At 45.2% G+C, this 11,263-nt stretch overlaps 1 protein-coding gene across 1 annotated transcript in view; it reads left to right on the forward strand.

Moving 5' to 3' along the window:
* CAPZB (capping actin protein of muscle Z-line subunit beta) overlaps positions 1–10,623 on the forward strand; it is a gene marked incomplete at both ends in the record, with an annotated part of 35,748 nt that extends 25,125 nt beyond the window's left edge. Inside the window, 5 exons of the mRNA XM_079545636.1 lie at positions 750–891; positions 1,422–1,538; positions 8,398–8,463; positions 9,219–9,295; positions 10,521–10,623. Coding sequence (XP_079401762.1) covers positions 750–891; positions 1,422–1,538; positions 8,398–8,463; positions 9,219–9,295; positions 10,521–10,623 — 505 coding nt within the window. The remainder of the gene's footprint in view (positions 1–749; positions 892–1,421; positions 1,539–8,397; positions 8,464–9,218; positions 9,296–10,520) is intronic.
* Between the last annotated feature and the right edge of the window lie 640 nt (positions 10,624–11,263).

An 11,263-nucleotide genomic window follows, 5' to 3' on the forward strand; every position in this document is an offset into this window, starting at 1 on the left:
GTGATCGTCTTGCTTGTGTAGCAAGAAGCAGGAATACAGAGCACCAGTGCTAGAAAGCAGCTGAGTTCTGCAGGTGTCACTGTTTTGTTAGTTCTCTTAGTACGTACCTTGTGCTACCTGAAACGTGAGGTTGAGGTGGTTCAGCTTGTTCTCTGCTGTATCTGAAGCTGGAGTATGATGTGAACCTAAACAACACCCCTTTGTTCCTAAGGACTTTGGTTTTGGTTCAGCTCTGTTTGCAGTCAGTAAGTCAGCCTCACACAGAGTCTTGAGATCCAGCATGAGGCTGCTTACTTGCTCCCTTTTGTCTTAATTAGCAGGCTGTGTTGTAAAGAACTTCCAGACTTGCTCGATAGAGAAAGAAAAGGAGAGAAAAAAAAATCAAAAACTGTAAAATAGAGCCTTACTCTCAGCCTGCTTTGTAGCTTGTGCTTTCACCAGCTGTTATAGTTAATTGGAATCAGAGGGATTGTTTTCTCAAGTACTGTAGAAATGTGCAACTTGCTCTGTTTCTCACCAGGCTTTTATTCTCCTTTAGAGAAATACACAGTCTTGTTGCAGTTAAAATCTGTGTGTTATAAAATCATGTCAACTGCTGTGTTTCTAGGTATCTAACCATTGAGACTGGGCCGTCTTACAATCAAAAAGTCTTTGTTAAGATGTAGAGGTTCTGCTTATTTAAGATGATTATCTGACTCCAGCTTGGATCCTGCTTGCTGTTAACATGCCTATTGGATTGCATCCTGCAGGTATTTCGAAGGTGGAGTCTCCTCTGTCTACCTCTGGGATCTGGATCATGGTTTTGCCGGTGTGATCCTCATTAAGAAAGCTGGAGATGGATCAAAGAAGATTAAGGGATGCTGGGATTCCATCCACGTGGTGGAGGTTCAGGTACAGCCTCTGGGGCAGCTGATATTCCTAAGTGAAAACAAAACCCAGTTAATTCCAGACAATTAACGAGCACAGGTGTTCCACGGAACAATGCAATATTGTGTTCGGGGCTGTAAACTTCTTTCCCCTGTTAATTTTGAAAATTCCCTGAAGCAATTTGGATAGAGATAAGTCAGGGCTGTAATCAAAAGGAATCCCAGAAGAATTGAAGGTATGTTGCTTTCTATACTCGCGATCCTGAGATTATTTTTTTTTTTCTCAAAAAACATAAAGGTTTACAGATAAATATCACTAATTAGGTAATAAAAACGAGGTGACGGGAGGTTAAATTGCTCTAGCAAGATTTGCTTTTGGAGAACTGGGAAAATAGGCACACTTGTGCTTGCTTTTAAGAAACAGGCTGCGCTCTGTAATTGCAGTTACATGCATCTGCCCTTTTACTCATGGAGCTCTATGGCCAGCCACTTTTCAGTTTCTGGAGGGTTTGTCACCTTTTGTGTTTTTCCTTTTTCTTGTCCTCCCTCTTCCAGGAGAAATCCAGCGGTCGTACTGCTCATTACAAGCTGACCTCCACAGTGATGCTGTGGCTGCAGACTAATAAAACTGGTTCTGGTACCATGAACCTTGGCGGGAGCCTTACCAGACAGGTACGTCTGCATACTGCACCAGTGCACACTGCAGACCTGCACGCCCTTCCTGATTTATTTACCCAGTAGCCTCAGTCAGGAGCAAAAAGTTCATTTTGTGAGGTGTCGGATCAGTGCTGTTCTCATGCTGCATGTGCACTCCAGTGAAGAAGTTAAGGCACAAGTGTGTGGTTACCAGGAAGCCCCTTGAATTTGGGTTGATGGCAGTATGGCTTTCAATGAGAAATACAAAATGTTCAGCAGGAGCTTAGATGTTCATTTAAGTCTTAATTTTGTGTTCAGTATTCCTGAACTCTTATACTTCTGCATGCATTGCATGGACAGATGTTTTTAAGTTTGCCCACACTGTTACCAGAAGATTGCAGTAGGATTATAAAAAAAATGAGATGACCTTTTTTGTTCCATCTCTATTTTTTTTAAAAACCAGCTAGGCCACTGTGGCCAGCCCTGTATTTTGCTTGGACCATACAATTCTTCTGCTCTTAAAGGCTTCAAGTATTTTTTGGTATCCTTCAGTGTTTCACTCCTGCAGTACCAGGACAATGATAAAGAATTACATGTCTTCTAAGCATTTGTTTCTTATTCCAGTGCAAATTGCTTTGGCTTCCTGTTGAGAAAGCTGTTTCTCAGAGAGAAGGTGCCAGAATGCTGACTGTTAGGCAGCACTGCTGTCAAAGGCTCTGGCACAGCTGAAGGTGCCTCTGCCCCAGCCACCTGCCAGAGGTTGCTGTCTGTGTACTGCATGAATTGGGATTGTGGAAGTCAGTGACTCGCAAAGAGTAATAAACTCAGGGGGACAGGAGGCATATTGTGTGGTCATGAGTGACTGGAGAGATTGGCAGTTGCTAAAACTCCTTTATGAGACTTCCCAGAGCAGCCTGTTGCTTTCGATACAGAAGACAATGCAGACTCTGTTAAGCAGCCCGTGGTTTTGTACAGGTTCGAGGCAGGCAAAGGAACAAAGGATCTACGATCACGGAGACGAACTGAATTGTGTTAGTCTTGCAGACGTGGAAGCTTGCCCTAGATTTTTCTTTCCACCTTGTTGATTTACAGAAGAAGCTGATAGAAAAACAGGAGGGGAAAAAGAGGCATCTGGAGCTGGTTTTTGAGCATTGCGTACTCTTTTAAAGTGTTTGCAGTAATTACACTCGAGTTATGGTGACCCAGACAAATATTTAATCACAGGCCTTCCTAATACTTTAAATCACAGCTGTGAAGTGGACGCCAAGGGCTTGACTCTGGCCATGGCCTTATGGTGTGTGAGAGCTATGCCAAGGGAAACAAGGGTCTGTGGAGAATGGGTGTCCTCAGTACACCTTGGCCTGAACTGCTTGGCCTTGTTTAGTTTGACTTTCACTCTCTCAGCTTTAGTGAGGAGATTCATGCTTCTGTCATCATTTTAACAGCAGATCATTTAATTCATATGCGATGCATTAAAGCAGGGGCCTGCTTCCAATGTAAGTAACCATAAAGGAGCCACTGGGGTAATGATGCACTGCTTCTGCACAAACAATGGAAACTTGCGTTGTAGAATTCAGCTCTGGGCTGCAGAGCTCTGCTTTGCAGATGCCACGACGTGCTTCATGGGACAGCAGTTCCAGTTTTGCTTTTTGGTGGGCTTTTTATACAGTCTGCAGTGAACTCAGGCGCCAACAGTAGGCTGTAGTTATCTTGTGAATGACTGTCACAGTTTGACAGTATCAGTGAGCTGCTGTTCTAACCATCATGACAAAACACCTTTCTCTATAGTAGATTGTTCATGTTTTTGGTCAACATTTAAGCTACTTGACCACCTTTGATCCTAAAATGCAAATAGCAGATGTCCTTGTGTTTCAGTGGAAGCTTTTGAAGCGTTCACAAGTTTTGTAATATCCTGGCTTATTTGCTGATGGCAGGGAGAACCTTTCAGTGCTTGGAAAAGGAAGTCTGTTGAGAGCCATTACTTTGAAACCAGTTTCACCTCCTAGCTGCAAATCGGGTATTTGTCGAGTGATGACTGGAACGATTCCCTTGGTGGCCAGGAGCAGGCTCATGTAATGCCTCCTAATTCACCACCTCTGGCAGCTTCGAAGAGCTGGGCACAGCTCACATTGAAATGCTATGGGGAGCGTTTTGCAGCTTCATATGGAAACCTTTGCTCAGTAATTCCCCTTGCTGGTGTGTGCAGATGACACTTGGTGCAAGCAGTCAGGCAGTCTTGTTTGTTCTGTGAGCGGTACTTTGGTAGGACTGGATCTGGAAGTAAGAGCCTAAAATATTTTCTGCTCTCATTTCCTATTGGTGAAGCATTGTTGCAACGCATCAGACACCAGCGTACTGCTTTTTGGTTTTTCTCTTTGTTGATTTTATTGAGACTGTTTGGAAAAATGTGTCTGTGCGTTTCTAGAATATCCTCAGAGTTGTTCCTGGAATCCTCCTGCTTAGGCTCTTCCTAAGTGTTGCAGAGAATTTTTAAGAATAAAACCTTTTTTTGCCTCTCTTTCCCAGATGCTGTGGATCTCAGTATTTTTACAGCTGACTTTGGGCCGTTGAAGTTCTGCTCTGGCTAGCCAGAAGTCATTTCCCTGCCCTGTGTCTCCTTTAGTGTTGTCTCTTTGTTTAGAATGGGAAATTGACTCTACAGCATTTTACATTTGTAAGTAGGCAGAATAAGGAAGGAGAGATGTGAGGCACTGAGGAGCTGTCCTGTTTTAGGAGGTTGAACATCTTTATGTAGCTTCACTTAGCCTGATGGTTTTCTAAATGAGAACTTCAGGCTTTTGCTTTATCCATTCATTATCCATTGCTACTGTCTTGTCCCAGAAGGCAAGAAGAGTCAGAGACCTGCTCTTGCAGCTAGAGTGCTCCCTATGCAGCTTGTGTTCTGGGACGAGCCTGGATGCTGTTCAAGAGAGCTTGGAGCTGCTGCACCACAGCCAGGACGGAGGAAGCAGCTCCCAGCTCACATCTGACACTGGCAGGCTTCAGTAAATACAGGGAGCGAGGCTGGAATTTGGAAAGGGAAGGAGAACTCGGCGTGTTCTGTGCTGGCTGCGTCAGTGAGGGGCCGCAGATCAGAGTGCTGTACGTCTGAGAGGAGAGGAGAGGACAGGACACGCTGCCTTCAGTTTGCAGCAAGGAGTAGTGCTTACAGGGAAATGAAAAATGCCAGCAGCTTTTCAATTGCCTTGCACACACTCCAATGGCAGCAGGTAGCTCTCACCCCATCCTGATTGGAGCCAGATGCCTGGCAGATGATTCTCTGTCTGACAGACGTTAGGGTCCCATCCTCTGTGTGTGCTGCAATTACTTGTGCTGTTCACCACAGTGCTGCTTCAACCAAGCCTTGTGCTTGCATCAGGCTGCACTTTTATTTCAGTCAGAGCAATCGTGTGGTCCTGTTTCATTTTATGCAGAGTAGATGGAGCCTTCCAGTATCTGGCAAACAGTCAGATGTGCACTTTGTTGGACAGCTTTCTGCAGCCCCCTCCTTAAAAGCAAGGCTAACAGGTGCCTTGCTGAGCTCCTGCTGTGCACAAAGAGCCCATCTGTGTTTCCTAAGCCAGGGTGAGCATCGTGAGGAAGTGCCAGTTCACTGAGGAAGATGTTGGCTCCAAACCTGGAGTTTATTTACATCTGGAGGTATGGGAAGGGGAGGTTATAAAGTTGTAGAGGAAGTGAAGCCTGGGATTTCAGATTAAAGCAGCGCAGATGTGTGTTGATTTTCGTGCTTGAAATACTCTGTAGCAAAGGTGGAACGTTTTGCAGGGCTGGATGAAGGCTGGTCTGCTGCAATATGAGCTTTTCCTGCGCACAGGAAGATGTGCTCTGTGATATATTACTGCTCAATAAAGCACCAGCAGAGACATTCTGCCATTTATCATAATAGGTAAATCCTCTGAGGCTAGTGCTCTGCAATTAGGCAAGTCATATATTTTCATCAAGCTGAGCTTTCATGTAAAGGCCTATCCCACTGACTTCCAGATGTTGAGGCAGAACGGGGTGTTCAGGAGTGTATTTCCAATGGAGGAATCTGTGAGTTGTAGCTGTCAGACTCCTTATGCCATTTTCCCAACTCCTGGAGGCATTTTGGGGTGCAGAGAATAGCAGAGATGTACTGAGCAGTAATTGTACAGGAAAAGGAAGCTTTCTGCTTCACCTGGCACACAGATTTTACTGATTCACAGAATGTCCTGGGTTGGAAGGGACCTCAAGGATCGTGAATCTCCAACCCCCTGCCACAGGCAGGGCCACCAACCTCCCCATTTAATACCAGACCAGGGTTTAGGATGAGAGAGAGTAGAAGAGATGAACAAGTACAGACTGGCATGGAGAGCTGGTGTGATATCACTGGTTTTGCTCATGGTTTAGAAGGTGCAGCTTGGGAAGGGGTAGGGGATGTAGTTTGGTTACACTGATGGGAATAAATGTGCTTGAAGGCCATGAAGAGATGAGGTTAGCTCTTGGCTGATTTCTGCAGCACCATAAGCTGTGTGGAGCTCACAGCCTTCATTTATCTGCTTAGAGTTTGAAATAAGCGTTGGAGAAAAGGGCCAATTTCTGTTTCATTGATATCCAAATAATTCCACATAATTTCCACCTGGAGACTTCACTCTGCCCACTGCCTGTGGTTTGGGAGCCTTTGGCTCACGTTGGTCTGTGTTTCATTAAGAGGATTTTCACGTTGCTCCGTGGCCAGAGCAGCTGTGGCTGTTTGTCGTCAGTTCTTCTGTGGATGAGTTTCTCTCTTATCTTTCTAGTATTCTTAGATGCTTTCATGATGAACCAGTGTTTATCCAACTTACATTTCTCATTCAGTCTTAACTCTTCCTCCAAATAACATTAACAGAAAGCCCAAACAGCTGCTGTGTTCCATGCAGGAAACAACCCAAGTGACCAGCCAGCCATCGAGAGCTTAATATGCCCAGAAGAGTGAGTTTCCTTCTGAGTCAGACCTGCAGCAGATGGCTGGGGAAACGAGGCAAGGAAACGAGGCAGCATCTCCCTCGAATGGGAGAGGAGAGACTGGGCCATGGGGATGGGACTTGGCTCCTTCTGGAGCGTTAGGGTTTTTGGCTGAGCTCAGTGGCAGATGGGCAGGGACAGTGGGAAGATGAGCTGCTTGTTAACATCAACATAGAGAATGGAATTTCCCCTCTGTGCAAATTAACCCCTTTATTTAAGTGGCTGTAGGCTTTCTGCCTAGGTCCATGTAGTGACAACCAACGGAAGGAACCTTTAAAAGTCCCAACAACTCTGCTGTTTGTATAACAGGCTGCTTACTGACTCTGAACTCCATTAAAACAGCCTCCCATAACATCTGGGCTTCTATAGCACGTAAAAAATGTTTTCCTTCTGGCAGCAGATTTTATGGAGATGTAATAATACAAGTTTTGAAAAAAAAAAAAAAAATCTATTTTCAGTTGCTGTTTCTTACCCATGAAGTTGCTGTGTCCAGGAGTGGAGGAGACACGGTGGAGAGCTTGTCAAAGTCAGTGACCCACTGCCAGCTGCCCCGCAGCCCCAGATCTGATCCATTTGCTGCTGGTTCCCAAACTCACCATAACTTGCATGTGTGTGTGTTTGCATAGTTCGGATTTATTTTCTCCTTCTCCCACAACTGGATCCATTCTTCAGGCAACGTGTCTCCATTACATGTAAACAATCTGACTGTAATCTAAAGGAAGAATTTAAACGTTCTTACTCTTTTTCTCCCCCTCCCCCCCCCCCCCCCCCCCCCCAGGTTATCTTTTTGCCTTCAGGGTTCCAACTAAATTACATGCTTCCCTAAGCCTGTTAGAGACTTGGCTTATTAGAAGAAACCTGTAGCTGGCCCAGATATTTAAACTCTACCCTGAGGGAGGGATATGAACAGATGGATAAGAGAATTCAGTGGGATTAGTAAAACCCTTTGAAGACTGTTCTTCCCACTACATTTTTCTCCCAGTTGTTTTTTTTTTCCCTTCCATGCCATCTCAGCACATCTTGTGTCATCTGAGGTTCCTGGGTCTGATTGCTCAACAGCTTGTCTGCTCTTAGCCAGAATTTTCATCTTGGGAATTGGGAAGGTTGTCTTTTCCCCTGGCAACTGAAGCTTACAGATCTTGGACAGCCATCCACAGCCCCTGGGTGAACATTGTATTGGGTAAAGGCAGCTGGAACATAGAAAACAAGGCGTTCTGCAGTGCCAGCTTCCAGTTTTCAGTCTTTGTAATGGAAAATCTCACCTGAATGTTCACATTTCTCTTTCCATGTAATTGCAGTTTATGCAGTTATCAGTAGTCTCTCAGATAGCTGTGATTTTTACATTTCTCTTTTCCTTCCCTCTCTACTAGAAAGTAAGTAATACCCAAGGCTTCTTTTGCCAGGAAATCCTGAAAATGGAGAATGTGCCCCATGTGTGGTTGGAAAAAGCATTTGAGGTGAAGATGAAAAGAAACAGCTGTTTTTGCAGGGATAGTTCACAGCAGTTAAACTGACAGCACCATCCTTGTGTGCATCTCATCAACAGCCTTGTTTTCACATCCACATATTGTGCTCCTGTGCTGCTTGCCCTGCTACATGTGCACCTCCTGCAGCCCCTTGATAGGTAGGGAATGGCAATTTCGTAGTGCCTGTCTACACCTGGAGTCTACTGCAGGGTTTTGCTTTGATTCATGGCTTTCATTACACCACATTGCTGTTATCAACATGTGAGCCTTTGTCTAGTTCAGGGCATTTCTCAGTGTGTTACTTGTCTGTTTGCACACTGAAAGAATAGAGATAGTCCAGGATTTTGAGACCTCCTTCTTTTATCCCTTCTCTTGAGGAGTGAAGCTGTAGTGCACGTGTCATCAGATTTCCACAGCGCTGATGGATCTGTGTCTTTTCTTAACAGATGGAGAAAGATGAGACTGTGAGCGACTCTTCTCCACACATAGCCAATATTGGACGCTTGGTAGAGGTAAGGCTGTGGAAGCCATTGTAGCTTCAGCTTGCTGCAGGTTCTCACCCATAGTGAAGAACTCTGTGTTCTGCTTGCCTTCGGCTTCACAAGCAAGTTAATGGTTTGTACTGTATTGCACCCAGTGGTGGGAATGGTGCTCCAGCAGTCGGTAGATGCAGAAGGGCCATCTGCACCTGGTCTCCTGCTCAGCAGAGCAGCAATCTTCCTGTGAAATAAGCTGAGAACTAGCAAACAACAGCCTGCCCCCTTCATCGTTTCTGCAGTCATTTTTAAGGCAGAGTTATTTAAAGTCAGGATATGTTATTCAGAGCTCAAAAATTCAGTGTTTCAAGTGCTTATAAAGTCGACTGGAATTGTTGCTACTTTTCATGGTTTTGTGGCACCTGTTGGTCCCATGCGCTCAGCACAACGAGACTGAAGGCCTGAGGCTGGGTGCCAGGAAATTGCCATGTAAAATTGAGGTGAAATGCACTTTTTTTTGCTGATATATGCAGGAAAAAAAAAAAAAGAAAAAAGATAGGTGGACAGAAACTGCCCTCTTGTGGCCGAGAACAGCCATCTATCTCCTGGAGTAACATTCAGGAGTGGGCAGGGACAGAGCTGAATCTTTTAAGCTTAGGTAAGACCAGAGGGATGGGGCCATGCTGTTGAATGTTGAGGTGAATGTGTAAGTTGCAGAAAGGAGTGTGAGTGCCACTGTCCTGGAAGCAGCTGAACAGCCTTCATACAGGTTTCATACTGTTCTTTTCCAGGACATGGAAAACAAAATCAGAAGTACACTGAATGAGATTTATTTTGGAAAAACAAAGGACATCGTGAATGGGCTGAGGTAAGGAGCCCTCCAGCTGACCATCTGCTTCCTTGCCATTCCCCATCGTGCCTGGGGCTCTGTTTCCCCAGCAATCACCTGCTTTCTTTTGCTGGCACTGCCCTTTCCTACACAAAGCCTTTCCACGTTTAATTACTCACCTCACTGTGCTTTGGAACAATTATTATGTGTGGAGTTTGGGGAACGTTTCTGTTTTGTAACTGCAGTGATGTGAAGCAAGGTTTAAATCCTTTATTCCCTCACCAGGAAGAAAATAGCTCAATTAGCAGTGCTTGTACTTCAGGATGATTGTTAATTGGGAGCCTTATTCTGCATAGTTCTGAAAATAGTACTTAAATTCTGACTTCTCTTTTCAGCTTTCTTAAAAACAGTCGGTCCCAAGATTAAGTAATGACTTGTGATATTTAGGCTTTGTTTTAAATTCTGTCTTTCTCTCAACACCTCTGGTCAAAATATAACATACTAGAACAGATGAAGTGAATGAACCCTCTGTGCCTTTCTGCAGGGGAAGCTACTCTGCTTTTCAGCCCCTTCTCCTGTCTGGTGAGGCGTTCTGTATAGAAATCCCAAGCTGGTGGTTCTCATGCTTGTAGAGAAGTGTAGAAATGTGATGCCAAGTCTTTTATTTTAAACTGCACGTAGAGCTCTGCTGCACGGTGGGTAATGCAGAAGATCCAAGTGGTGCACAGATGTCTGCTGCTCTTCTCTCCTGTGCTGAAATAAGGAGACAAATCAGTAACCTCTTCTTCAGATGATAGAATAACAGAGCTAGCTGAATATTTGTGCTGCCTTCTTCACAGCATGGCCAGAGGGAGTCGACAGCATCATGACCAAGCAGCTTTTCTGTTTTTATTTCCATTTGCAGCGTGCAGGGCTTTAGCCAGGAAGCATGTCTGAGCATTAAAAGGAAACGTAGCCTTTTTTTCCTCGTGAACGTGGCCTTCACATTTTGTGACTGAACGTTTCCTGTGTCTCCCCATTGCTCAGTTTGTGTCACGTTCCTTTGTGCAGCAGTGAGATGACCTGCTCACAGCTGGTACCACGCAGAGCATCCGGCTGTGCCTTTTCCTCTTGCCTTTTTCCTGTTTCTTCCAACTTGTGATTTTACATTTTTTCTCCCTACGTGCGTTTCCAGTGGGTTCCAGAATACCAGCTGTGTTACCTGATTTCTTCTGACTGTTCTTTTCCCTGTTTACTTCCCTCGTTTCTAAACTGCTCTCTGTAGATCTATTGATGCAATCCCCGACAACCAAAAGTATAAGCAGTTGCAGAGAGAACTTTCTCAAGTGTTGACCCAGCGCCAGATCTACATCCAGCCTGATAACTAAACCAATCCAGGTACCCTGCCAGGTGTGACAACCAGCACTAAACCAGGACTCACCCAGCCGAGACCTCTGCATGATAACTGAGGGCAGAACTAACCCCTAACTGCTGCAGACTGACCAACGACATCCGACCCATCCTTCACCCAAGGGTTATTCTTAACACAGCCGACTAAACGGTGTGGTTTTACTCGAGGTGTTACTCTGCTCCATTTGAAATGTCACGCTCTGAAATGGGGCAGGCCTTACCACTTTGCACTGTAGCTTGGGAGCAAGAAAGGAGCACATGGTCATTTACCCAGAGCGCTGTTAGCTTGGGCTCACTGCCTCCACAAGCCCTGGGACTCTGTCCCTTGAGCACCATTAGTTTGTACAGCTGTGGCACACCGCTCCAGTGAAGAGATTCCTTGTAATCTTCAAGTCCTCCTTGCAGAAAGGAATAACATTTTGAAAGTCTGGGCAAGAAAACACCTCTGCCTGTGGTGCTTCTGAGTCACTTTCCCCTCCATGCACATCCCGTAGTGCTTGGTGTATCTTCAATTGGAGCTTGAAAATCCAGTCCTGCTCAAGCTCTGCTGAGTGCTGCGCAGCCTCCAATGGGATTTGTTCATATGCTCTCATTTGCTCTGGAGCTCTGAATGTCCAG

Source organism: Tetrao urogallus, assembly GCF_951394365.1.
Source record: "Tetrao urogallus genome assembly, chromosome: 21".
Taxonomy (NCBI): Eukaryota; Metazoa; Chordata; class Aves; order Galliformes; family Phasianidae; genus Tetrao; species Tetrao urogallus.